Genomic DNA, 27579 nt, shown 5'->3' with positions numbered 1-27579 from the left:
TTGGCATCGTGCACCAGGCCACCCTCTTGTCATTCAGGCCCAGGTACCTGCTCACCCTCCTGCACTGCCTCCAGGCCACCCGCTGCACTGGGGTTCTGTATCTGTACCCATACAGTCCCCCTCCAACTTTCTTCTGCACTTATCAGATATACCCTATCTGACTAAACTTTCCCCTACCACTTGCTGGCTGCACTACCATTTTTATTGCCTTTATTTATTTATTTATTTATTTATGTATTTATTATCTATTCTGTTCCTTCCTCTGTTCCACACTTTCCACTCTCCCGCCCCTCTTCCATGCAACCCCCCCTTTCCCTTTCCCACACACTTGCGCTTTCTTAAATGTCACTGGGCCTAGTAAGATCGCTTTTATTTTTGTTGATGTTGTTCTCCCTTGTTCCCCTCTTTTTTGCCTGGTCACGCTCTGAAACACTTGTGCACGAGCGCAAAATAAATACAATATCAGTTCATTTCATAAAATGGGGTGTGCTGGACCTACAAAGAGAAAAGGTAAGTAAAGTCAATTTACCTTCACTATTCTTGGGAATTTTAGTTCACACAAGAAAAGGTAGTTACACCTTATGAGAAATCTAAAAGGATTTCTCTGTGGAACTGCACTGAAAGTGCTTTTTGTCACCATACAAAAAGCAGATGCCTATGGAGTTTGTCAGACTCCAACAACAATGAAAACACAAAATCCAAATCAGGTAAAAACACAACACAGAGTGAGAAAAAGGTCTCACTCACTCCAGGGTTAAAATGGAAAAGTCCTAAGTCCAGAGCTGGGGGTCTCTAAGGTTGAAGGGAGTTAGCACAGAAATGAGAATTCTCCCTAACAGGGGTCAGCACAGCTGCAGGGCTTCACTAGGCACTTTGTGGCCCAGGAGGGTGCTACTGGCGTCTCTTTACATCTTCTTCGTCGGATGTTGTCCTTCAGTGGCCGACTCTGACTCTAGCCCCAAAAACCTTGCCTTTTAAGCATGTTCCCATTCATTCACAGGCCTAGGCTGTCATCAACCAGAAAGGTGGCTGTCCGCCCAGACAGCCAGCCGGCCAACCAGAACTGGTTTCACTCAGGCATGCCTAGAGACAAAGGACAGGGAAGTTCTGCGGCCCACCCTCACTTCCAGCCTTTCCAGACACGCTGGAGCCTGGACGGGCTTCAGGGCTGATGTCCGCCAAAGGCAAAATGTACAAAGGACTCCAACCCGAGTCAAACAAAAGAGTAATACTCTTTGGCCTAGAAAGAGACGAAGACGACTGGCTCAGAGTGAAAGGCTTAACCCCCCACCTATTGTTAGCCGTGCAAGCCCTATTGGTGATAAAATGCAAATCCCCAACAGTCCCACGAAAGAGTGAATGGATCAACCTGGCCTCCAACATTTACTCAATGGAAACAATCACTGCCTCCTTACACGATAAAGCGGCCAAATGTGAAGCCTTATGGTCCGACTTCAAGAATAAATATCTTGCACCAGCTTCTGATTCCCAATGGGGAGAGTCCACAAGCTCCTGATACAAGGTGAAACCCAACGACATCTGAGTGGAGGGGGGGAACTCAAATTAAGCAATAACAGTGTCAACAGACAATTGAACCTTGTTTACTGTGCTTCCCTAGTTCTCATTTTATGTGAATGTCCACGAGATGTATGCTAATCCAAAAAGGGGTGGGGGTGGGAGTGGGTAAAGAATAACAGTCGATATGATACACCCAGAGACACTGAACTATTGCCGAACTACGGAATGCAAATGGTATAATATGTTCTGACTCAAGTTTAAGCTATAAGTGCTAAATGAGGTGTACATTATATTGCGAACCTTCTTTTCTTTTTGTTCTACTTTCTTTGTATGTTTTCTGCTCTATTGAAACTAATAAAATCAAATTTAAAAAATAAAAAAAGAGTAAAAGCTCAGAAGGAACTAACTGACACAAAATGGCAAAAAAAAGAAGACGGGGGCCATTTGGGGAAAATGGTCACCCTTGAGTTCTGTACTGCAGCTGAGAAATCAGCCTGCAGATACATGGCACAAAGGTAGTAAAATAGAAACCACTGCCACCAGCCATTCAAGTGAGTTAGTGTAACAGAATGTTAGGTGAGAAGTGGGATAAGGAGTTACTATGTAACCCCCCCCCAGCGCTCCACATAGGGTGGTGTGTGCTGGACCCACAAAAGAAAAGATAAGACAAAAGTCATCTTACTATTCTTGGGAACGGTAGTTCACCCAAGAAAATGTATTTAAACATTAAGAGAAGTCCAAGGGACTTATCAGTGGCACTGCACAAAAGGTGTTGTGTGTCACAATGCAAAAAGCAGATGCCTATAGAGTTTATCAGACTCCATTAAACAGTGAAAAACACATAACCCTTGTCAGAAATACAAATGAGGGAGTGGAGAATAAAGTCCCACTCACTCAGGAGTAAAAATTAAAAAGCCCCGAGGCCAGCAAAAGAGCTAGTGGTCTCTGAGGTTAAAGGGAATTGGCACAGATACGAAAATTCTCCCAAACAGCCGGCCATCAATCTTTTGCCAAAAGCATTTCCAAATCCTAGAACCAGACCTTCTGGGTTGTATATGAACGACCAGAACGTTAGCAGCAGTCAGAGCCGGCCTGAGGCATGGGCATTCTGTGGGGTGGCCCAGAGCCCCCCTGTCAGAGGGGACCCCGCAGGCACCAGTGCCTGCCTCAACTATACCAAGAATATTGTTTTAAGAGTGGCTGTGCGGCCTCCTTGTACTAAGCTTGTGTGAGGCCACAGTGTCGCCTCCCAACCTCCTGTGGCTGTCTAGAGACCAACACCCACTTCCAGCAGCCCATCAATTGCTGCAACCCGTTTAAGAAACCACTGTTTTGAAGGCAAGGGTTGTAACGTTTCTGTGTTCAGAAATGCAAATAGGCATTTTAATTAATGAAAGCACACACAAAGCACCAGTTGGCTGCCTAAATCTACCCTCTCCTCCAGGTCAATTACAATATATCACACAAAACAGTTTCGTTTATTTTTGGTAGAATTTTATATTTTCATCACATCATATACAACCCCTGCATTTGTCACATACTGAAACACAAACAGGTAAACTTTTCACACATTACATGCTGTTATAGGTCTTGAAAATAGAAAGGCCATCGTTTGCCTTTTGCTGAATTGCATTCTGGCATTTGTAGTCTCACAATCAAGATGGGGGAATAATGCGACAATTGTACACGTTTTGCTTAACATATTTCTGTCAGGATTTATATATTTGAGTGACTACCTTACTATGGTATGTGTACTTTTCAAGTCATCTTCATAAAGCAGAGTATGGTTGAAAGCCAGACATGGGGTTGAGGAGGGGAAATTTTGAGAGGGCACGTGAGTCCTGAATATTTGCCCAGGATGGGGCAAGAGAGGTTGCAATTCTGGAGACTGGTACAGTTATCTTTCCCCAATTGTGGGCATGTGCTGCTTTTCAGGGCACAAGTAAAGGATACATGTGGGTGGACAGTAACATTTTTCAGATGGACGGACATAACCCCTTGGGCGTTTTGGAATTTGGCTACCAGGATTTCACCCAGGTTGTCATGTTTCCAGTACAGATATCAAAGCACATGCTCGTATCGGGATTTTGTTTTCATGGGACTATTTCACTACACTTTGCTGGGTTTAAAAGGTAAGTACCTTTTATATTTTGCCATCGTATTTATTGGAAAATGCCCTCTCAGGTTATTTTTCTGTTGTGGATTACATTTTTTGAAAGGCCAATGCTCTTTTGTCTAGTACACTTTCTTCTAAGGGGAAAGGTCAATTGAACTAAATGTGTATCTTTCCCTTTTAAGGTGTGTTCCCTTACTGTGCGTATATTCTTGGGTGGCAGCTTTTGATTTTCATTATGGGGGCAAAAGTTTCCACAGTGGGTGAAGCGATGAAGCCGTACTCATCCCCATGTCACAACACCACATTTTACAGCACATGTTGCCGCAGGAATAGGAACGTAGACATATGATTCACAGGGAGGTCTAAATGTAAGACATCTCCGTAACAGGCACCTTACCCGCTCAGTTGCCTTTGCAACTTTCTGCTATGAGATCGCCTGCTATTCTAATGATAATGATGTGTTATTTATATAGCGCCTTAATCCAAAGCGCTTTACAGAACACATATTTACATACAATATCACCCAACTGAAATTGGTACTCATTTATCGACCTCGGAAGGATGAAAGGCTGAGTTGGCCTTTGCCGAGATTTGAACCTGCAGATCACGCTCAGATCGCAGCAGCGAGCGCTCAACCCGCTAAGCTATTTTACCGGCATACCGTTTTGGCCTGCTCACCCCCTCCAATCAAGGCTCACGCTATATTAATAAGGTCTACACCGGCATACCGTTTTGGCCTGCTCACCCCCTCCAATCAAGGCTCACGCTATATTAATAAAGTTACCTTCTCATTTTGTAGTGAGCAAAAGTTAATAAACGTAGTTATTTGTTAGTCTTTTTTTTTTTACAGTCAAAACACTCCTTATGTGTAGCTTCTGAAATAAAAGCATATTGATAATTTGGACATTAGTTCTTTTATTTATTTATTTTTACATGTGTAAAGCGCACTAAGCCCATAGGGCTAATATTATCGAAATATACACACCACAATAAAAATAAAAACAATCATGCAAAGACAGCAGTTTCAGTTAGCAAAACACAAACAGCATATTTTTGCAATGCCTTCCACAGGAAAAGACCTTTTGCAAACAGTATTTCTACCAATCGCATCTGGGAAGAGATGTGTTAAAATCCCTGAATTGCAGACTGCTCTGAAATCCGGCTTTGTCACTTAACCAGTTCTATGTGAAAATCTCGCCTGAAATAATCCCGCGGCCGAAAAACCTGCTGTTTAGAATGCATTTTGAACGCATTTATATGCAGGGGAGACCCCCCCCCCCAATATGCATTTTAAACGGCAGCTTTTTCGGCCACGGGTTTATTGCACTGAGTTTTTCACTGTTTAGGACTTAACCAAAGTGAGTGCTGCCAGGCAAATCCTTTTATCACACTATGCCTTGTCTGCCAAAATTAGAAGGCTGTATTCAGCTGTCTGCTACTTTTTTAAAAAAATGCCTCACTCCTGATGCCATCACATAGCTAAATCTGAATAGTGACACTTCATATAATGGACGTCACAGTAATGGGTCTACTACTTAAGGCATGGGTTTCTAATTTAACTTCCTGTGATACTTTTGCGTACTAAAGACTCATTCTGTGGTATGATATACGTCATGTATAACGCGCCTGTACACAAGTGGTCACTGATGTCGCCACTTAGACAAATTAGGGCGCCCACACATCTTCTGCCGGCAAGGGCACTGCAAACTCTAGGGCAGGCCCTGGCAGCAGTGGTCCATGTGCGGCACCTCACCCCTAGTGCTCTGTGGACGTCTCCTGCTGTAGTGTCGAGACAAGTGAACCAGGTAGTCCAGGCCCGAACTCTGGCCAAGAGCCTGGACTTTAGCGAGGGGAACCCCGGCCCAGGGCCTACCTTGGCTGATGACGGCCTTGCGGTTGCTGCCGTCGAGGTCAGCACGCTCGATGACGTGGTGCTTGGCATCGACCCAGTACATGCGGTGCCCGGCATAGTCTATGGTGAGTCCATTGGGCCAGAAGAGGTGGGTGTCGGCGATGATCTTCCGGTTGGACCCGTCCATGCTGGAGTACTCAATGCGCGGCGTGTTACCCCAGTCCGTCCAGTAGATGGTGCTGAAGGTGCAAAAAAGGAGAACATAGTTGCAACGGGTGGGGGCAGGGAAAGGTAAATGGGGGAGAACGAAGGATTTCGTGACTCCGGCAGAGGGTTCGACGGAAGAGGGGGGAGCATGGAGAAAGGTGTAGCTGTATCCCATTTAAGAAGGTTTAACTTAAAGAGCCAGCTATGCCCACTTGCCATATTGAATGATAGGGTCTTACACATTTCGGATTGTGGCTGGAGAGAACAGCTGCTCTATATGGAACTATGCTGCCTCCCATGGGGGTACAGCTAAATCCCTGTTCTGGACAAACCCAGAGAGACTGTGTGCCCCGTCAGGTACATCACCGCTGAGGAAGGGCTGGGAATGAAACATGCTACCATTGCAAACAAGCGGCAGAGTGCTTTGAATGGGGGGAATGCTAGAGGGCAGAGGACGAGGTTCGTGGGGGCGATGGAGGTGGTAGGAACGAGGCATGAGGGGGCAGAAGAGCAGAGAGCCCAGAGAGGGAGAAGGAAAGGCGGGCAAGAAAGAAAAGGAAGGCGAGATAATAGTGTGATGGGTAGAGGGCGGGAGAGAACAGACGTGTGGCGTGCAGTGGCGGAACGACATAACCACCGAGCCCCCCCACACCTCCAAGCAAGTCCTGCATTTTAAACTCTGCTCACACTCCTGCCCGCACAGTCCCGCCTCAGAGCACGACCCGCGCACATTCGTCCCCACCCCCTCCCTTCCACATGCGCGCCTGCCCCAGACCCTCTCACCCCTCCATGGGATGCAGTGCAATCGCACGCGGCTTCTCCAGGTTCTGCCACAGGAGCACCTTCCGGTGCGAACCGTCCAGATTAGCCACCTCGATGCGGGAGGTACCCGAGTCTGTCCAGAAGAGCTTGTCATGGATCCAATCAATGGCGAGGCCCCCTGAACCAGAAAGAACGAGAACGTCAGAGCGTGGTGGGGTGCACACCTACCAACAGAAAGATACACTAAAAACAAGTCACTTTGACACATAAAACAGAACTGGCCATAGATGGTGCAAGACCTTGGTCACTAGAGAGAGAGAGAGAAAACTCCCAGCAATATGACAGGCGTCTACAGCCTCGGGCTCGCCTGATATTCATTTACATACCTGGTTACGTAACGAAAGTACAACAGAAAAGCGCCAAACAAGAAAGAAAACAAAGATAACCGATAGGTCAGGCATGAAAGAATCACCCGTTCTACGAGTGAAAAATGTAAACACAAAAATATCGAATAATTAAACAATATCAAATTTGACACAGTGACAGAATTTCGCGACAATAAGAAAGACCTAGAGTCAGACCGTATGTCTTTGGGCCTAGAGGACATGGTAGTAACTTGACCAGGGATCCTCCACGGCCCAAAGGTTCCATCCCGGGATATACAGTGTGATGCTATCCTTCTGGGAGGCAGGGGGATCTCCATGCATGCATTTGAAAAGGGTGCAAAGAATGTTAAGCTGAATTCTCTACTATGCTGGAAGTACTGTTTGGTTTCCTGATGTATGAAAAGTGATCATGTCCAATCAATGTTGAGGTACCTGGAGTCTGTTAATACTATTCATTGATGTGCCCCCCGCAGGAGTACAATGCAATAGTCCAAGCGACTAGTCACTAAGCTTCCTACTACAACTTTAGACACTTGCCCAGGTGTACGGAGACATCCTATATAACCACCTAAAATAAAAATAGCCTCCTTATAGATATTTAGCTCCTGCCTGTGGCCTACCAAGAGCATGGTTAACTTGATGCCAACAACTATCAGGAGCTACTTTTGGATCCCCAGGCCACCTTATGCAGAACAAAGCCATCTATTTCACACTGTCCGTTTGGGAGAATGTATAAATACACATTAGTACACATCTAGCCAACATGTAAAGCAAAAGGGGTCATTAGTAATAGTCCGCTCAGCAGCCATGTCTGAAGGTGCAGCCATAGGTGCACATGCAAGTGAAGTGCCCAGACAGCTGAGAAATATGGAAAAAGGAACTGCAAGAAATCTAACAATAAGCTTTGATTGGAAAAGTAAAATGGGTGTATTATATTTCAATAAAAGAATCTGGAGCATTAAACCCGAAAACAATTAAAAAAAAGAATGTTATGCTTGCATCTGATGTGGAAGTCGGATTTGCAGAACGCTATGTACTAGCTCCTCGTTCCCCACTGGCAGCTCCCAGTCACTAGTTAACACTGGATACCCAGGAGCTGCTTTTGCAATCTTCATTTGGACCCCTGCTGTGTCATGTAGGCTTCATAAATGTACAGTAGAATTTCAGCTTAGCTGCAACTGCTGTAAGATGGTAAAGTGAAGACGAATGTTTTAACTTCAAATAGCACAGTTCTGGAATTGCGAAATGGTTTCAAAAAGTAGTGGAACTGTTAGCAGTAAAACAATAAAAGCAGTGAAATTTCGCATCTAATCGTTCCCGCTCACTTTGATCTTTAAGTTAGGGCGAGGCTGTGACACAGAAGGACTCTGGATAACATTTTGAGAGGAAGCACAATATGTGCCTGGAACTATTCCTCCTTTTTCTTATGACGACTCCCCCCATTCAGGCTTAAGCCAATGGATTTATGGCTATCAGAAACAAGGAGCATGCCACGTTGATAAGATAGGGAGGTTGCAGGATACATATAGCACCTGCAATTTGAGGGGCATGGATGCCCCCTCCTTTTAGTGGCATCATAGGCACACTAAAGGATCTCATAGATGATGCTAGTGTTTCCTTAGGCAGAGGATGGCTGTGCACATGTATGGGTGGAGAAGGGTGGACAGTCCTGGGTGTGTGAAATCCTTTGACATTCCGACAGCTACTTATTTCTAACGTACACAGAATGCAAGTCTAAATCAAATTGACTGAGAAGGGGCTGCAGAGGAGGCACTATCTGACCTCGTGACGAAGAGGGGCCCCCACAATAGAGATCCGAAACACTAACAAAAGGCCCCCAAATGATGATGGCAGGACTGGAGCCAAGCTGCAGAGGAGGTAAATGTCGTGGTCAGGGGGGCTTAGAAGAAGGACTGAAGACAAAGATCCGAGACACAGAACATGGAAGAACAGGATCAGTGACTGTTTCGGAGTTTAAGAAACCTCCAAGCTGTGGCCAAGGCTACAGTAAGGCGTCAGTGAAGTCCAGAAGCCTCAGGTGAAGGGGCGGGTTTCAACATCAGGATTTAGTTTTGGTTGCAGTGGGGGTTCCGGGTGCAGAGCCTTTGGTGATGGATGGTTAAGAACATCTATGTTGACAGGTTGGAGGAACCCCACCAAGACTGTGGGCACAACAGCAGCAGGAAGGAACCTCTACAGGGACTCTTTGGATCAGGGAAGGGATGCTACAATCAGGACTCCAGGATGCAACATGGGACAACCGAGGTTCACTCTGCTGGAAAACGGCAGCAATGTCTGGTCTGACAAATCCAGTAATGAGTTCCACTTCTTATTCAGTGATGTACCTGGTCCAGGAGTTTCTGGGGCGCATACAAAGGACACAGAGGTGGGTGGTCGACTATCCCCATCGGATCAAAGGAAAGCAGACCTGAAACTGGATCCCTCAGTTCAGGACCGAGTAGAGTTTCACTTTTACCAGGATCAGGTGTCCAAGACCGAGCTTCCAGCCGGATCCTCATATCACTGTCTTCTTCGGTGAGCCACTACTCTCTCTGGGTCATGGCTTTATGCAACGTCACTGCACTGTCGAGATGCAGAGGCCAGTTCTGTATTTGGTTTGAGGATAATTGACTCTGGAACAGATCCAGGGCATGATGTTTAAATGAAGTAGCCTTCTTTCCATAAGGCTTCATGGGACAAGGTATGAGAGGGGTGGTAGATATGAAATGCAGCTCGGGAACAATCCTGGTACATATCGCTATAGCCTTTGTGACCGATCAGGCTCCAGCCTCCATGAGTGTGTGATGGAGTAGCCTTGGGTGCAATCCTTTTCAGAATGGATTAGGTGTAGTTTTGGGTCAAGCAAGGAGCGGACGGAATAACCTCCATGAGCAGCACATGCTGTGGAAATGGCCGCCTTATTAAGGAATAGCTGCCACTCTGTGTCTACACACGCATTTGCCTGTAGCTGGATATGCATAATGGTTAGGCCTGGTGGTATGCAATATTCCGGTCTGCACTAGATGTATCAATTTGTCACTGTTATGGTCCATGCACAGACTGGTGTGCTCAGGCAACCTCTGCCTGTCTGCCAGTCTAGTGTCGGTCCCAGGTTGTCCATGGCTGGCCCCTGGGCACTTGACCAGCCTCCTCCCCTCCCCAGTCAAGTCAAAGCCTCTGTGCAGCTATATTTTCATGTTTCAGCCATGTTTGTCCCCTTCCTCACCTTCATCCCAGAGCCCTCTCCCTGAGAACCGGCGGCCTTGCAATGTCCACACCTGCTTCCTGTCCAACCTGCTGCACAGCCCTAGTCTTTGATCCTGTGGCCTCGGCACCCCTTGTAAAAGTTGACCGTAGCGATAAGAATGACTCCCAAGGCAACAACCCATCTGGAAATGTACTGCCAGCAGTGTGTGCAGGGCGGAAAGGGGGATATATAGTGACCTTTAACCAGTGGTAAGAGCGAGCCAGCTGGGCCGTGTTCCTGAGGCAATGCCCTGCTGGATCTTTGCACCCATTCCCCAAATTTCCCAGTCTGGCGTCCGTGTTTCACCCTTTCCTTCTCCCGTGCTCTCCAACCCTGGCTAACACCACAGTCTCACCGATCCACTGGCACCCTGAGACCCAGTGCCCCACCCTGAGACCCAGAACCAGTCCGAGACCTTGAGTGACCACTTAGACCCGGTTCCCGCTGGGAATCCAGCGGTCCCTGAGCAACCCAGCGCACCTTGAGCAACCCAGCGCACCTTGAGCAACCCAGCGCACCTTGAGAGTTCAGAACACCCTGAAACTATGTGTACCCTGAGGCCTTGCGCATTCAGAGACTCCATCCATTTTGAGACCTGGCATACCCTGAGAAGCTACTTACCCTGAAATCTCCTGTTTGTAACCTGCGAACACCTGTAACCTTGAGGTCACCTGAAAAAACCTGAGACTATTACTGACCCATATACAAGGACTCTGTGCTTCCTTCTTGCGTGCCTGCTGGTGCACTCCTGGCTGCAGTGCGGGAGACTCTGGAACACAATGCCAGAGAGAATTATCTGTGACCAAGCTACTGTGGCAGGGTCCCTGTCGGCCATCACGGCCGCCCTCTCCCGGTGTATTTCCAAGACCGCAATGCACAGTGCAGTACACTTAGCTCATAACCCATCAAACAATTCCAGCAGCACAGACTTGGAAGAAGCAGGGGTTTTCCAGAAGAGCACTCATTCAAAGACACTGTGGTTTCAGATTGTATTTTACGATCAAACTATACCTAATGTAGCAGTACAAATGCATACACTCAGCATTACTGGTGTTAACACAAGAAGACAAACCAAAAAGGACACACACCTGACACCTGATGTCTGCACTTACCCGTGCCCCTGCCACCAACTGGCTGCACTTCTTATTTATTGTTCTTAATTATTGTTTTATTTATTTACTGTTATCCTATGTGCTGCACTTCCCCTCCCCCTTTCCCCTGGCACTTTTCCCCTTCCATCCCCTCCCCTGCACTTGCGCGATATCAATGTCACCTGGCCTAGTAAAATCTCTGTCTCCGTCTTCCCTCTGTTCCCATCCCTTGCCTCGTCACGCCTTGAAACACTTGTGTATAGGCGCGTTATAAATGCAATATATCATCACACTGTGCCGATCTTCGAATGCAAGATACTTCGTGTTGGCTCTACTGCCCCTTAAGAGTCTAATCTCACACAAATGGGCCTGATGTATGTTCAGAATGCCCAACGTCAAGCATAGGTCTTTCTCAGGGATGGGGAGGGAACAGGGAAGGGGGTGTAGGCAGGCAATATCATGAACCCTTGCTCGTTTTACTGCTATACCTTCGAATTTGTCATTTTTGCACTCTTCCCCTATTATGACACTTTAAATAAGACTCAGTGGACATAGACTCTTTCTCTATTAACATAGTTTATGTCCAACATGAAAAGACAAATGGCTTACCCAAATGGGAAAGAAAACGTGTACCAGTTTTGTTTCTATTGTTTGTTTTTTATTTATTGTTTTCCAGTTTACTAGAATTTTTTTACACTCAAAAAGGAGAAAAAAAAGCAATACAAAACCACAGCGCAACAACAACTGTGCCCAATAATACCAACCCCACAGGGGCAGGTGACACTTTCCAAACTATCCTGTTTCCTAATCATCCCAAATTTCCTGTCATTCTTCCTCACCTTGTTGCACAGTCAATTTCAATTTTGCAAAAATTAATTCCAGTAATTTACACAAAGCTAGAATCAATAATTGATTATTCGTCTTCATTAGTCTATCCCATAACAGGTCTGTAACGACCAAATCAGTAGAGGGCACAAAAGAACCCAATCGTCTAATCTTTTCTACCAGAAATGCCAGACATTTTAGCACCAAATGAAATACAGATTCCGTTTCTGTTTCCACAGGCTCTACAGCCACACAGATGTTGGAAGTTCCAATTTAGGACCAGTAACTTCCAAAGTGGGCAATGCATTCAGTCGAAATTTCAGATATCAGGTCCTATATTTCCTTGAAGGGAATTTACGTATATATAATCTTAGAGTGAGTTTCGGTATATAGTATGTTTACTAAACAGCTTCAGTCTTTCCAGGTCGAAGACATCATTACTCTTATCCCATTGTCTCATCTTATTCTTACTAACATAATCGGAGTCTGACATTGCTGTTAGCATTAGGTCTTGATACAGTGTACAACGCTGTTGGAATTTTTTCAAATATGGGCAGTCCTTCAAACTGTTTGTTAAACCCTCACTCAGGTAAAACCCCAAACTAGGCTCTTCCGCCATTAATAGCTTGTAGAACAGCGCCGGACTGCATTTCATGTATTGTGCCCACCATGATGTGAGGCCCAACTCCAGCCATATGGCACTAATAGGTGTATATTTTGGCAGTCCCAAAACTGCCTTCCAAATACTGCCTTCCAAAGAGTCCAAAAACATTTGATTTTTAAAGACAATCAATTCACATCCGTATAGCAACATTGCTGATATTTTGAGTTTGTACAGTTTCTCCTTCATTTTGCCTTTTTGTTTTGTGACTAAGCCTTTAGAGGAGATCAGTAAACCAAGATAACTTATAGTAGTTACCCTGTTAACAGGTTGATTGTTTAAACTCCAAGTAAAAGATCTAGCCTTCCGCTTTTTCATGAAGGACATAATGAACTATTTTGTGGGATTTATCTTTAGTTGCTTTTCATGCAGATAACTCTCCACACCCTCCTGAGTACCTTGTAGCCCTGCCGGAGTGTAGTCTACCAGCACCAAATCATCAGCATAGGCCAGAATATGAACCTTAAGATCTTTCCATTTTGGAGTTGTCCTCTTCCACCCTTGACTTTTCTGCCATGTAAAGATTAAACTGTGAAGGCGCCAGAGTATAGCGCTGTCTCACTCCTTTGGTCACATTAATCGCACTGGACAATTCCCCCCAATTCAATCCTACTTCAACTGTCATACCTGTGTACAATAACAGTATCATCTCCAGAAGGCAGCTGTCTAACTTCCACTTTCTTAGTTTTTGCCAAAGTCTATTTATATCGAAATTATCAAAGGCTGCCTCTAAGTCGATGACAGCAAAGTAAAGTGATTTACCAAACAGTCCACCGATATCTGAACTACATGCACAGCACACTCATAATAGTCCCGACACCCTTTCTAAAGCTCCTTTGAAGAGGGCTAAGGATCTTATCAGACTCTGCCCAAGCAGTCAACTCGCTCAAGATTAGTTTAGCAAAAATGTTTGCAGACACATCTATCAAGAAAATTGGCGATAGTTAGCAGGTGAGGATCTATCACCTCTCTTGAAAATCGGTACAATCACTGCACGCTGCCAAGATGCCAAGATGTAGGACAGACAGTCGTCTTTGCAATATGTGTGAAGAACCTGAAGAGAATGTCAGACCACAGCCCCGGATCGTCTTTATAGACACAGTTGGAGACCCCGTCTGGAACACACACTCTCCACATCTTTAGGTCACTTATAGCCATTTCTATGTCTATTTTATCAAATTGGGTTCCCACCCAGACCGCCTTCCTAGGCTTTCTCCCAGAGGACTGGCATTTTCAGACATAGCCTCTTTCTCTATTAACATAGTTTATGTCCAACATGAAAAGACAAATGGCTTACCCAAATGGGAAAGAAAATGTGTACCAGGTTTAAAACCCTACCACTGGCACAGTCACTGAGGGGCTTTGGAATGAATGGTATGAGAGCACAGCAAATGGGAAAGTGGCAAGGTCATCTGTGGGCTTCAGGGTCTGGAATGAGCGAGAAGATGAACTCACCTGGACTCTCCAGTCCTGTGGATACCACCTCCTCCACGTTGCTCCCATTGAGGTTAGCCCTCATGATGCGGTCCAGGGTGACATCTGACCAGAAGACCAGCTTGTTACGATGATGGAAGTCCAGAGCTATGGCGTTCTCCAAGTTGTTGAGCAGCAGGGTGTATTCAGAGCGGTGGGGAAGCACCTGGCGGATATCAATCCGGTTGGCAAAGAGCAGAACTGGCTCTGGCCCTGAGCGGAGAGAAAACAGGTGAGCGAGTGGCAAGGAACTTAATGAAGCATACAATTTTATTGTAATCCCCACAGAACCACCTAGACTGCACAGGCTCACAGCATGGACTTTAAGAATCATTCCAGGGGGAAAAGGGTAGGTGATAAACCAAAGAGGATTAGCTATCAGGCACCCTCTGGAGGGGTCAGCAGGCTTTTTCTTTGCATTGGTACTTACAATCATAGCACCACAGAGCAAGACACAGCATCAACACTCAATTAGACATGATATAGACTTTTTATCCACTGAGAACAATTGAATCTTTATTCTTTTCACAGAAAATATTCCATGAAATAAGATTCTATAACTAGTCAGTACCAGAAAAGTGTTTTAATTACACAATTCCTAAATGACCAATGCTACATCAAAAAACAACCATTGCACAACCTTAAAGGCCAACATGTGTTTCACTCCCCAAAGGAGCTTCCCTGGGACCTTCAAACCTAAAATGCTCGTTTAATTCATAGTGTTGCAGTTTTGTGAACCTGTGCATGCCAAATAGTACGATCTAAATTCACCAGAATACCCAGGCATTACTTTGACATAAGTCCTTGTATTCCTCAGTAGAAGGGCTTTTGAACATGTCAAGTATTATGCTGTAAATGCAATGATATGTTTCCTCCCTTTAAATTGTTCATGTGCTCAGTCTTTTATAAAACATTTTTTTCTAATGTAGAGCAATGTTCTTTAGTTCCGATTCTAAGCTGCTTTCATTATGATCAGTTACAAGGTGACCCTGAGGGTTATAAAATCGACTGTACTCATAATCACTGTTACAATGACATACGCGCTACATCATGGGACGGTCTTCGGATCCCACTTTCCTTTCTGAAGGGAGAGACTATACAGGAAGTGCTACCTGTAGGCTCCACGCTTTGAAATTCCTTTGACAGCAGGATTACAAATTCCTACTCTTCCTTATCTCCGGATACCTCGACTGTTTGCGTATGTTTCCCCAATTCTATTACCCTAACCAAAATTGATATTCCATGCTTCTGCAGACTTCTGCTCCCCGTTTGTGTTTGTCATACCTCTTCAACATCTGTGCACTTTTATGTACTGATGTATCAGCAGACTTTCTTCTATGGATTGCTTCAGTTAGTCGCTCACCTTCTGACACCATCGATGTTCACCGCCTTCAGCAACCTACTGCAGTCCCTTGAAGGCACTTGTCCCAGTACCATCCAATAAAGACCATTATATAATCTAGTAAAAAAACAAAACTGGATGCAATCTCCTCAACACTAGAGTGTAGAAGGAGGTCAGAGGTTCGAGGTCACTCTTCCATCCTGGGGGAGGTGGAGTAATCTGGCATGGATGGACTTCAGCAAAAACGCATTTACTCACTCTGTCCGCAGGAGACCCCAAAGTGTGACGATTAAAGAATCTCATGGGCGGTTAATCTTTGACCCAACTAGCAAAATCAGAAATAATGGGTTTACCACAAGGTATTTCGCCTTGAATTCATTCTAAATATTTTGGCAGCCTTTCCATTTCATCAAGGCAGCTTGATGTGACTCTCTAAACACAGCACCTGGGTAGCAGGAGGAGGCTGCATATCCACAGGTGTGGTGAGCCATACCAAACTGAGGTACACTGGATGCAATACAAGTCCTGCATACACTCAGATAGTCCCCTCCCACCACTTTTTCTTCAAAGCTTCATCGAGGAAGGGCCTCTATAATTTTGCCATGTTACTTTCTTTAATTTCAAGAGGAGCCATCGGGCATATCAAAGTACACACTGTGACTTAACAGTTTGTGTGGACAAGGGGAAGGGTGGTCTGATAGTGACATTTGCCATTTGAGACTGTCTGCTCAAAACAGAAGTTTCAAACATTCATGCATTAAATCATGAAATTAGTACATCCTAAAATTTTGTGAAAATAAATTATATATCTGAAGAATCCATTGTTAGGACAGTGTTTCTAAAGTCCTACCCAGACTTCATAAAAACCATATCAGAGGCATTACATAAGCTCCACTCTTATTATAAGGCTGTATACTCTGATAATGTGTTGGTAGCATGGACAGAGACGTCAGGCTTATTTTAGGAGGGAGAGAAGGCTGTAGCTTCGTACAAAGGAAATGTAGCATGCAAATGGTCCAAAGAAACACTGAAACACTATGCATTGTAAAAATAAAGGGTTTATTTAAATGCAAGAAGCCCAAATACATCTTGCAGAAATAAGTACTATAACATCATATAAACACAATTTTAAAAACCAGGTCAATACTTACGGGGTACAACCCAAAGTATAACCTTATTGACAATACAATCAGTAGTCAAGGTGAGCCAACCCTACAACACATTGAGAATGGCAGTCAGCTATTCATGGGGAGTAAAAACCAGGTTAAATATACTTTTGGAATATCATCAGTATTTCAAGGGTAGTAGACCCTGTCAGTCTTGCAGTGACACTCAGTTATAGAATCATATAACAAACCAACCCTGTTACAGGTATATACCTTGCAACATTACTTTTTAACACTCAGTTCAGAGCTAGTAAAACTCCTCATACTTTCTGGAGGGGCTTCAAGCTACTCGATGAGTTTGAACACTCAATAACTATTTTAGAATGCACTAAGCAGATTAGGGAAGGCAAACATTAACTACACTTTAAGAAAGACACAATGGGCCTCATTACATCTGTGGCGGTAAGGCAACAACGGCGCCTGTAGTGCTACCAGCGCCGTTGTTACCATGCCGCCACATTACGAGTTCTGCTCGCGGGTACTGCTCTGCACGCCTGGTCAGACCAGGCATACAGAGCGGCACCCGGGGGCAGAACAGGATGGTAGCAACGGTACTGTTATGAAAGGTACCGCTGCTACCATCCTCCCCATTCCCATTGAGGCCTATGGGGGCTCCAAGGTCGGAATGGCCCGGTAATTCCCCTTTCGCGGGACCCGGAGCCGGACCCGAATTTGGGGGTAGCCATGCCCTAATTAAGGGCATGGCTACCTTCAACCTCATAATGAGGCCCAATGTATTTCCAGGTAAGTAATTGACCTATGGGTACATAACTATCTGCCATCTAATAGCTAATTATACCCAGTGTACTTTTATGATGTGTATAATACAGTTTCTTAGGTAAGTAAGAACTTCATTAAACTATTTTAGACAAGCAGCAAATCAATTCAGGGAAGCACAACCCACGGTTACATGTTTAGAAGAGCAGCGGCTATTCAAGGTGAGCAAGGCCTATATACTTTTAAGAGGAGCTACCAGCAACTCAAAGACAAGTACTAACTCAAAGAGGGTATTAGATCTGTATACAGCAGACCAAGGATAGCAAATCCCAATGATACACTTTAAAAATGACAATTTAATCAAGGAAGGTAAAGCGTTTTGGTGAGCTTTTACACTCATTCAGTTGAGAATACTAAAACAGTACCAATACGTATTACTTTTCAGAAGGGGGGCACCATTCAAAGGGGCAGAATGCAACTCAAAGGTAAGCATACACTTAATGACACTTTGTAACCTCTTCTTTCACAGAGATACAGGTACCACACTAACTTCTTTAGAAAGTACTTTTACACTTGTTATACTTTCAAGACAAAATCCTTATCTTATAAAGTCCTTCCTAGCCTATAGCATGGGTTTTCTCAGAAGCAGAAGAGGGAGTCTAGTGGTCTAGGTGCCAGCTGAAGGCAGGTCAGGATAGGTTTCAGATGGAGGAAATTTGAAGTTCCAGAGGATATCTTCTTAAACAAGTATTAGCTTCAGTGTTAGTTAAAAGTGTTCAGGGACTTCAGAGAAGGCTCCCCATATGTGTTCCAGTATTAGGCCTGGGCAAGTGTATGGGCAAACTCCCAACCACACAAATCACCCATTCGGCCTCACAGGATGCACACCAGACTTTAGGTAAGTTATTACCCAAGCCCACACAGTACCTTGGGAGAAAGGTTGAGCTTTTGGGTGGATGCCTTCAGGATGCAGCAGCACAGGACCCGGTCCCTGGATTCTTGGTCTGGAGACGAAAGAAATGGACCCTGGATGAGAACTTGTAGCAGCAGTCGTCAGAGAAGGCTTCCAGCAAAGGACTCTTCACGCTTTATCGCGGCTCTGTGGATTTGGCACTTTTTTACAGCAGCCAGATGAAGAACGAACATCCCCAGTTGGATTCTCTCCACTCTCTCAGTCCTGCCCTCTTTTGAGGAGACTGCAGGGATTCGAATAGTGTCTCTGGAGATCCAGCAGGAGTCCACCAAAGTTCAGAATGGATTCGGACTTCGGAAGACCATGCCCTGCACTCAGGCTCGAGGTCGCCGGGGTATTGGCGGTATGCAGCTCAGCAAGGTCGCAGCACATCGTGGGATTGCCAAAATGCAGGTCTTCTTGAGACTAGTGGATCTCACCAGCCTCTGAGTAGGAGTTGTTGCATTCGGGACCTCCAGGTCGATTGGAAGGAAGGGCTGCATCAGGCTCCTGTTACACAGTAGGCTCTCCGGTCGCTGGAAATCACTAGAGACGTCTTTTCTTCATCTTCCTCTTCGGATTCAGCCCCAGTGGTCGACTTGTCAGCAGCTTCCAGGTTCAGAGTATTTATCAGGAACTACAGCACAACTTCTGCAATCTCGCACTGCAGTTTACAGAAACTGGCGGTTTGCTGTCCAATCAGGACAGCCAGCCCCCCATTTCGACTTGTTTCCTTTCAGGCAAGGTGAAAGAAAGGGCTTTTAGGACTCCACCCTCGCTTTCGGCCTTCTCAGACGCTATGGAGCCTTGGCATGAAATACAAAGGATTCCTGCGGAAGACAAAACTTCCACTGAGGTTGTTCCACCAGAGAACGGCAGGGGAAGACCTCAGAAACAAGCAAATGATTGATGGTGAAAAAAGAAGGAGCCGGCCATTCTAGCAGAATGGGGGCCCTTCTGTGCATTGTTGATGCTGATTTAACAACCTGCGAGTAATAAGAGTAAAAAGATACTAAGGTAAAACCACTGCCACCAACCATTCAAGTAAACTTGCAATTCTAACAAAAATGTTACCAGGTAAGTAAGGAAGGGGTTACATTGTATCCACAGCACTCCACATAAGGTGGGATGTGCTGGTTCATTCAAAATCAATGTAAAGGGGATGTGAATCCCACTTTACTTTTTGGGAACCCAAGAAATAATAAGATAATTGAAAAGGAAGCCACTGCATTTGAAATGCAGTGTGCTGCAATAGTACATTACAGTCAATCCAAACTTATAGATAACTGTAACTCCAATCATACACTATGGATAGATATACGAAGGTCACCCATAAAAAGAGTAAAAGACTAGGTGAGAGGGGAAAAAAGATTCCCACTCAGCCAGGGATAAGGTTAAATAATTACCAAGTCCAAGCAAAATGTTCTGGGGTTGACAAAGGTCACGAAGATGTATCATACTTATGAAAATCTTACCTACTACATTCCTATTATACTTGCCATAAAAAGTTCCAGAGCTTTCTTGAAGACGTCAGTTACCAGTCCAAGGGATTCAAATAAATCGTCACTGCGGGTTTTTATTACAAATGACTGGCACCATTTCCTGTTTGTATTGTAAAAGAGCAAACTCACACTCTTCTATGCTGAGATGACGGGCTAGCCAGACATCGATCAAGGCCACTGCGCACCCGCCTTCTTTTTCAGGGGTTCAGACCATGAAGTTTTTGAGTGGTGCACATAACTGACAAGAAATTATTGTGTGTGATGACTGTATTCATCAGTCAATTAAAATGTTTAAGACTCTATAAGTGTCCAACCTAGCTATCGAGTGTAACCACCTGATTATACTCGGGGACATCAACATCTGGTTCGATGAAGAAACCACAACCTCACAGAAATCTCTTAACAGCTAACTAACAACAATGAAACTACACCAGCTGGTCAAGGGAGCAACACACATGGCAGGACATACACTGAACACAATCTTCACGAACAGAAAACTAATTACCATGGCACCACCGATTCAGATCCTCCAAAGCAACCCCCTCATCATCTCCTTTGTAATCACACTACCCTTCCCAAAAACCAAGAAACATAGAAAAGCTACCGATCATCATCAAAAGAAACTGGAGAACTATAAAAAACTCCAACTTAACAGAACTACTGGAGATCACCAAACCACAAGCAACATCAATGGGCGAAGTGGACGTAGACAATAAAATAAACATACTTCACAACTGGATCACCACAACAATTGACGGGATCGCCAAAGAAAAACCTTTCAATCCATCCCGCAAAAGAGCAACAGCAAAATGGTTCACCCCACTATTAGACGCCATGAAAAGGAAAAAACGAAAACTAGAACTAGAATGGAAGATCAATAAAGACTGCAGCAAGAAATTCAAACTTCAACAACATACCCGCTCATACAAAAAGGAAATACAAAAAGCAAAAAGGAAAAATTACAACAAAAACCTCAAAGCACCAAACACCCAAAAAGAAATCTTTAAAATAAACGAAATAAAAAAACCACCCGGATGCAACAACGCACCAAAACCATCGAAGAAACTGTGCAGTGACCTCACAGATCATTTCAAATATAAAATCATGACCATACAAAACAGACCATGCAACCACAACAATGAAGACACCCACCGATGCCAAGAAACACCAGATCAAACTCTGAAACTTCCCGCACATATCAGTGTAGACTTTCGTCAAACTGGTAAGTCAAAGCAACAAATCAGGCTCCCCCGCGGATCCCTGCTCCCCTGACATCTACAAATCAATCCTATCACAAGGAACACCTACGAAATATTATAGGAACGTCCTCAACCAATCAATCTCGACAGGGAGAGTGCCACACTCCTTCAAATCAGCATACATCAAGCCACTCCTCAAAGATACAGCAGGAAACTTAGAAGACCTCTCCAACCACACACACATCTTAAACATCCCCTACCCAGCTAAACTCCTGGAAACACACATATATAGAACAACCCAAGAATTCATACAAGAACACTGCCTATTAAACCAGGCGCAAGTAGGCTTCAGACCGATGAGAGGAACAGAAGGAACAAGTTACTTACCTGTAACTGTTGTTCTCCAGCATGGGTCTGGCATGGATTCACATGCTCATGAATATTCCCCGTCGACAGGCTGGGACTCCTCGGTAAAGAAAAAACCAGTATCAGTTTCGTTTCTGATCTGTCTTTCGTAGTAGTAACCAATCACTGATCTCTGCGACATACTGACCACAGCCAATGACTGCCCTCTACCTAAGCCCCGCCTCTGGCAGCCATAATCAGATTTGGTAGCATGTGAAGTGGCAGTATGACCAAGTGAAGAGCCGCAGAGGGGTAGGCGGGAGGGTTTGCATGTGAATCTATGCCAGACCCATGCTGGAGAACAACAGTTACAGGTAAGTAACTTGTTCCTTCTCCAGCATGGGGTCTGGCATGGATTCACATGCTCATGAATAAAGAATACATAGCAGTACACAACTGCACAACCACGGGAGGTGGCAAAGGCTCAACATTAAGCATTACATCAAACTCAACATTAAGCAAATCTTACCTCCTCACCAGGCTCGCCTTAGGCGAACAGGTTGCGCAGCATGCTTGGCCGACCCTGGACTCCTCCCTGGAATCCCGATCGACGCAGTAGAATTTCGTGAAGGTGTGCGTCGACCTCCACGTAGCAGCCCTGCAGATGTCCAGCAAGGGCACACCAGATAGGAACGCAGTGGTAGCTGCGATCGCTCTGGTGGAATGGGCTCTCGGACGGCCAGGCAGCGGTCGGTTTGCCAACCGATGACAGTACATGATACAGCCGGAGAGCCATCTGGAAATGGAAGCTTTCGAGAGAGCCTTCCCCTGATTGACAGGTCCAAAGTTCACAGAGTTGTGACGTCTTCCGAAAACACTTTGTGCGGTCCACGTAGAACTTCAGCGCTCTAGCCACATCCAGCGAGTGCAAAGTCCTTTCAGCCGGCGACGGGAAGAAAACAGGCAACACCAAGGGTTCGTTGAGGTGGAAGTCCGACGGCACCTTGGGCATGAAGGAGGGGTGTGTCCTGAGCACTACCCTCGTGTCGTGAAAAGTCAAGTACGGGGCCTTGTAGGAAAGGGCCTGGATCTCTCCCACCCGTCGTGCGGAGGTGATGGCCACAAGAAACGCTGTTTTCCATGACAAGAACTTCAACGGAGCCGAGTGCAGAGGCTCGAACGGAGGTTCCATGAGCTTGGTCAGCACCACGTTGAGCTCCCACGCCGGGGCCGGAGCCTTCACCGGCGGGAACGATCTGAACAGTCCCTTCATGAACTCTTTCACCAGACGAGGAGACCACAAAGACGTCCGCCCCGTGGTTCTGGTGTATCGGGAGATCGCAGCAAGATGAATCTTGATGGACGCGTGCGCCAGTCCAGCCTTGGCCAGCGTCAGTAGGTACGGCAGTACTTGGGGAGCCGTAATCCGTAGAGGGTTAATCTTCTGTGCGTGGCACCAGACAGAGAACCTCTTCCATTTGTGTCCGTAGCATTTAAGAGTTGAGGACGCCCTGGCCTTTGCAAGAACCTCTCTGCAGTCGGCCGGTATGTCGTATCCTCCAAACTCTAACGCTGCAGGAGCCAGGCCTGCAAGTTCAGCGACTTCGGGTCGTGATGGAGGATGGCGCCTCCTTCCCTGGAGAGAAGATCCGCGTCCACCGGCAGCTTGATTAACGGGGACACTGACAAGTCCAGAAGGTCCGGGAACCATATCTGCCTCGGCCACGCAGGTGCGACGAGGATCATCCTGCACCGTGACCCCTTGAGCTGGTTGATGAGCCGGATCAGCAATGGCAATGGAGGGAACGCGTATAGAAACAGGCCCTCCCAGGGGAACGAGAAAGCATCGCCCATGCTCCTCGGCTGGGGAAACCTGCTGGCGAACCTCTGGCACTTGGAGTTCGTCGCCGTCGCGAACAGATCGATCTGGGGTGTGCCCCACCGTCGGAAGAGGCGGTCCACTAGATCCTGTCGTAGTTCCCACTCGTGGCACGAGCGCAGCTCCCTGCTGAGTGAGTCGGCGATGGTGTTTTTTATCCCTGCCAGATGAAACGGCACCAGAAACATCCCTTGGGCGACGGCCCAATGCCACAGATCCTGCGCCTCCCTGGACAGGGCTGGGGACCTGGTTCTGCCCTGTTTCCCGATGTAGAACATGGTGGTGGTGTTGTCGGTGAAGATCCTCACCACCTTGCCCTTGAGGGACGGAAGGAAGGACCTGAGGGCCCAAAACACTGCACGGAGCTCCAGGACGTTGATATGGAGGGACTTCTCCGTCGGGAGCCAAAGGCCTCTCGCGTGCAGATTTTCGGTGTGCGCTCCCCACCCTTCCAAGGAGGCATCCGTGGTCACTGTCTCCTGGTGGCCGGGGGTCTGGAAGTCCATGCCCGCCGTCAGATGCGCGCGGGTGCCCCACCACCGGATCGCTCGTCGGAAACTCTCGTCGAGTGTGATCCTCTCCTCGGAGCTGCCCGTCGCCTGGATCCAGCGCGCGTCCAGGAACTCCTGCAACGGGCGCATCCGGAGCCTGCACAGGGGGGTGAGGTAAATGCAAGAAGACATCATTCCGAGGAGGGACTTGATGGACCTCACACTGGCCGCGTCCGCAACCAGCATCCGCTGCACCTTGCCCAAAATGGCCCTCGTCCTTTCCTCCGACGGATAGGCCAGAAGCGACACTGTGTCGAGCTTCGCTCCCAGAAACAGTGCGTCTTGCGCGGGCACCAGGTGGGACTTGGCGTAGTTTATGGAGAATCCCAGGTCCGTGAGAAGTTGGACGGTCCTTGCCGTGTGCTCCACGGCGAGCTCCTTCGTCTTCGCTCGGATGAGCCAGTCGTCCAGGTAGGGGTAGACGTGGATCCCCTCTCGGCGCAGCTGCGCCGCCACCGGTGCGAGGCACTTGGTGAACACCCTGGGTGCCGACCTCAGTCCGAAGGGAAGGGCTCTGAACTGATAGCGACGCCCTTGGACCACGAACCTGAGAAACTTTCGGTGTCCCTTTAGGATGGGAATATGGAAGTAGGCATCCTCCAAATCCAACGACGACAGGAAATCGCCCTCCTCCAGCTGACCCAGGACGTGTTGGAGGGTGACCATCCGGAACTTCTGTGCCTTGATGAATTTGTTCAGTCGTCGTAGGTCCAGGATGGGACGCCATCCTCCCGTCTTCTTCTTCACGAGGAAGTATCTTGAGTAAACTCCGGACCCCCGAAGCCTCTTTGGGACGAGCTCGATGGCACCCTTCCTGAGCATCGCCTTTACCTCCAAGAGAAGTTGAGGGACGTGATGTTCTTTCCTGGCCACAGGGGGGACGCGCGGGCACCTCTTTAGAAACTCGAGCGCGTGACCCTGGGCTAGGGCGTCCAGCACCCAACGGTCGGTGGAGATGGACTCCCACACGCTGACGAAGCTCGCCAGCCGGCCTCCCACCGGGGTGCTTCGGTGGGGGCCCGACCCCACGGCCGGTTCAGTCCTGCTTCGACGAGGCTTTGCCGCCTTGACCTCCTTGGCGACGACGGCGGGGTCCGCCTGACTTGCCTCGTCTCCTGTAAGCTTCCTGCGACGACGAACGGGCCGCTTGACGGTAGGTGGAAAATCCACCGCCGGAACCTTTGGAGGCATCCTGTTTGCCTCCGCCGCTCCGAAAGGGCGTCGGCCGTTGCTGGAGAACCCCAAGAGCCCGGGCCGTCTCCGTGTCTGCCTTGATGGCTTGAAGGGAATCGTCCACTGTTTTCCCAAACAGGTTGTTTCCGTCGAACGGCATGTCCAAGACTCTGGTCTGCACGTCCTGACGGACGTCAGTAGCCTTGAGCCATCCACGCCGCCTAAAGCACACGCCGTTGCCCAACTGGCGAAATCCAGTGTCAGCAATGTCCGTCGCAATCGTAATGGCGTGGTCCGACGCCACCTCTCCTTCCTGCAAGATCTCTAGGGCATCCGCCCTCTTGTCATCCGGTAGGAAGTCCAGCAGGGGGGCCAGTTTCTACCACAACTCCCTGTCGTAGCAGGCTACGATAGCCAAGGCGTTGGCCGCCTTAATAGTCGTCGGTGCAGACGAGATGACCCTGCGTCCCATCGTATCCCATTTCTTTCCCTCGCCGTCTGGCGGGGAGGTCGACGTAGAGGCCACGCCCCACCGCTTTCTTCCTGGCCGCCGCAGAGACGACTGAGTCCGGGGTCGGCTGTGCCCGAAGGCACAAGGGGGCCGCGTCCGGGACCCGGTACTTCTTCTCGTACCGATCCCTTCTAGCCGGCGTCGTGGATGGGTTCTTGAGGAGGGCGAGGCCCTCATCCCAAATATCATCCAGTAGAGGTACGGAGAGGACCGTCTTCCTCTTGGCCTCGCGCCGTTGATAAAGGAAACCTTCCTTCTTCTTCTCTTCCGGGCAGAGCTGGAAAAGCTCGGATGCCCTGGCGATCATGGAGTGAAATGATCCAATCTCGTCGGGCGGGGAAGCCCGGGTGGGAGGTGACGACGGCAGATCCTCGTCGTAAACCTCGTCGTCCGTACCCGTCGCGGCCGTGTCAGTCCCCGTATCATCCCCACGAGTCGTGGACGGGGAGGAGGGCTGAACAGGGCGCGATGGCTGAAAAGGAGGTGGAGGATGAATCCTTCTTCTCTTAGGGGGGAGGGCTCCCAGAAGGGCCTGGCTGCGGGTCCCCCGTCGGGAGCGGTTCCTCCGCTGGTGGTAACGGCAGTCTCGTCCTTATCTCCGAGCATAAGGACTGTATAGCCAATAAAATGGCCGCCGAGTTGTCTTGCGGCACTGGTTGAGGGGATTCCGACGGGCAGTCAGGGGCCCCGTCGGCACCCTCGACGTTATCGTCGTCTCCCACGTCGGGGTCCCTCCCGACGGGCTGGTCTTCTTCCACGCCAACGCCGTGGCTTAAGACTTCGATCAGCTCTTCCTCAGAGGTTGAGGCCGAATCCACGACGACCTCCTGCCCCCCCCTTTTTCTTCTCCGTCGGAGGTTTCACGGCGGTCCTGCCGATGGGCATAAAAGAGGACTCCCTCCGCGGTGGCAGGGAGACTCTGAGCCCCGAGGTCGCCACCACTGGTGTAGCCTCCACAGGCTGAGCCAGGGCCGCCACGACTGTCTCGATAGAGGCCTTGGCCGGATGGATTAAGGCTTTCACCACCTTCTCCTTGGGGGGAGGGTCACTGCCTCGCTCTCCCTCCGATGGGGCCTTCGAGCTCGACCGGGGCCTCTCCAGGAGCTTCGCCGGGTGCTCGGCCTTCCTCTTACCCGAACCAGAGCGTTGGCTCGTGGTTGATGGTGCCGGGGAGGATGCGCCCTGCCTGGCGCCCGTAGAACCCGACCGTTCGGCGCTCCCGGTGCCAGCGGACTCGCGGTGCTTGGCCTTGTGTTGGACCCCCGTCGCCGGGGCATCCTCAAAGGTCTTAGAAGACCGCTCGGATTTCTTCTTCTTCTTCTCGCCTGACGGGCTCTTCCCTTCCAGCCAGTTGGCGAGACGTTGATGGCGGACCTTCATGGTCCGCTCCGACATATTGCCGCAAAACGCACAGTCCTTCTCCACATGCATCTTGTCCTCATGTAGGCAGTACAGACAAAAGGAGTGTTCGTCCTCCTTAAAGACATTCTGAAGCTGGCATCCAGGGCAGACCCTGAACAGCTTTCCGGGCGTCGAGCTTCCCTTCTCCTGGGCCATGTCCGAGATGGGCCTGAGAAACTTCTGGAGTCCTCCAAAAGCGTGGCTCAATGAAATCTTCACCCTTGAGGGGCGTAGACGAATCCGACACGGGTCCCCGATGATCGGATGAAGAAACGGTGGAGCTTGAGGCTCTTTTGACCGAAAAATCGAAGTTTTGAGAAAAAAACGTGAAAAAATAGCACTAACGCTCGAGAGCAATAGCACGAGGATCCCAACACTTGAACGTGCGGTAAAAATCTGAAGATGGCTGCCAGAGGCGGGGCTTAGGTAGAGGGCAGTCATTGGCTGTGGTCAGTATGACGCAGAGATCAGTGATTGGTTACTACTACGAAAGACAGATCAGAAACAAAACTGATACTGTTTTTTTCTTTACCGAGGATTCCCAGCCCGACGACAGGGAATATTCATGAGCATGTGAATCCATGCCGGACCCCATGCTGGAGAAACAGCACTTATCTCAATCTGGGATGATCTAAAGGCAAACGCAGGCTCAAACAGCACCGCTCTAATACTGTTCGACCTCTCTGTGGCATTTGATACAGTT

The 27579-nt window shown here is 47.8% G+C and overlaps 1 protein-coding gene across 6 annotated transcripts in view; it reads right to left on the bottom strand.

Annotated features, from left to right (window-relative positions):
* LRP4 (LDL receptor related protein 4) overlaps nucleotides 1–27579 on the bottom strand; it is a 565328-nt gene that overhangs the window by 364443 nt on the left and 173306 nt on the right. For all 6 annotated transcript variants that reach the window (XM_069623191.1, XM_069623193.1, XM_069623192.1 and 3 more), the window contains exons 12-14: nucleotides 14121–14351; nucleotides 6477–6633; nucleotides 5508–5725 (exon numbers count right to left, since the gene is read on the bottom strand). In XM_069623191.1, coding sequence (XP_069479292.1) covers nucleotides 5508–5725; nucleotides 6477–6633; nucleotides 14121–14351 — 606 coding nt within the window. The remainder of the gene's footprint in view (nucleotides 1–5507; nucleotides 5726–6476; nucleotides 6634–14120; nucleotides 14352–27579) is intronic.

The sequence above is a fragment of the Ambystoma mexicanum genome, chromosome 11, assembly GCF_040938575.1.
Source record: "Ambystoma mexicanum isolate Mex_15411 chromosome 11, UKY_AmexF1_1, whole genome shotgun sequence".
In the NCBI taxonomy this organism is placed as follows: Eukaryota; Metazoa; Chordata; class Amphibia; order Caudata; family Ambystomatidae; genus Ambystoma; species Ambystoma mexicanum.
Note: the sequence above shows the minus strand (reverse complement) of the source record. Positions and strands in the feature narration are given on the sequence as shown.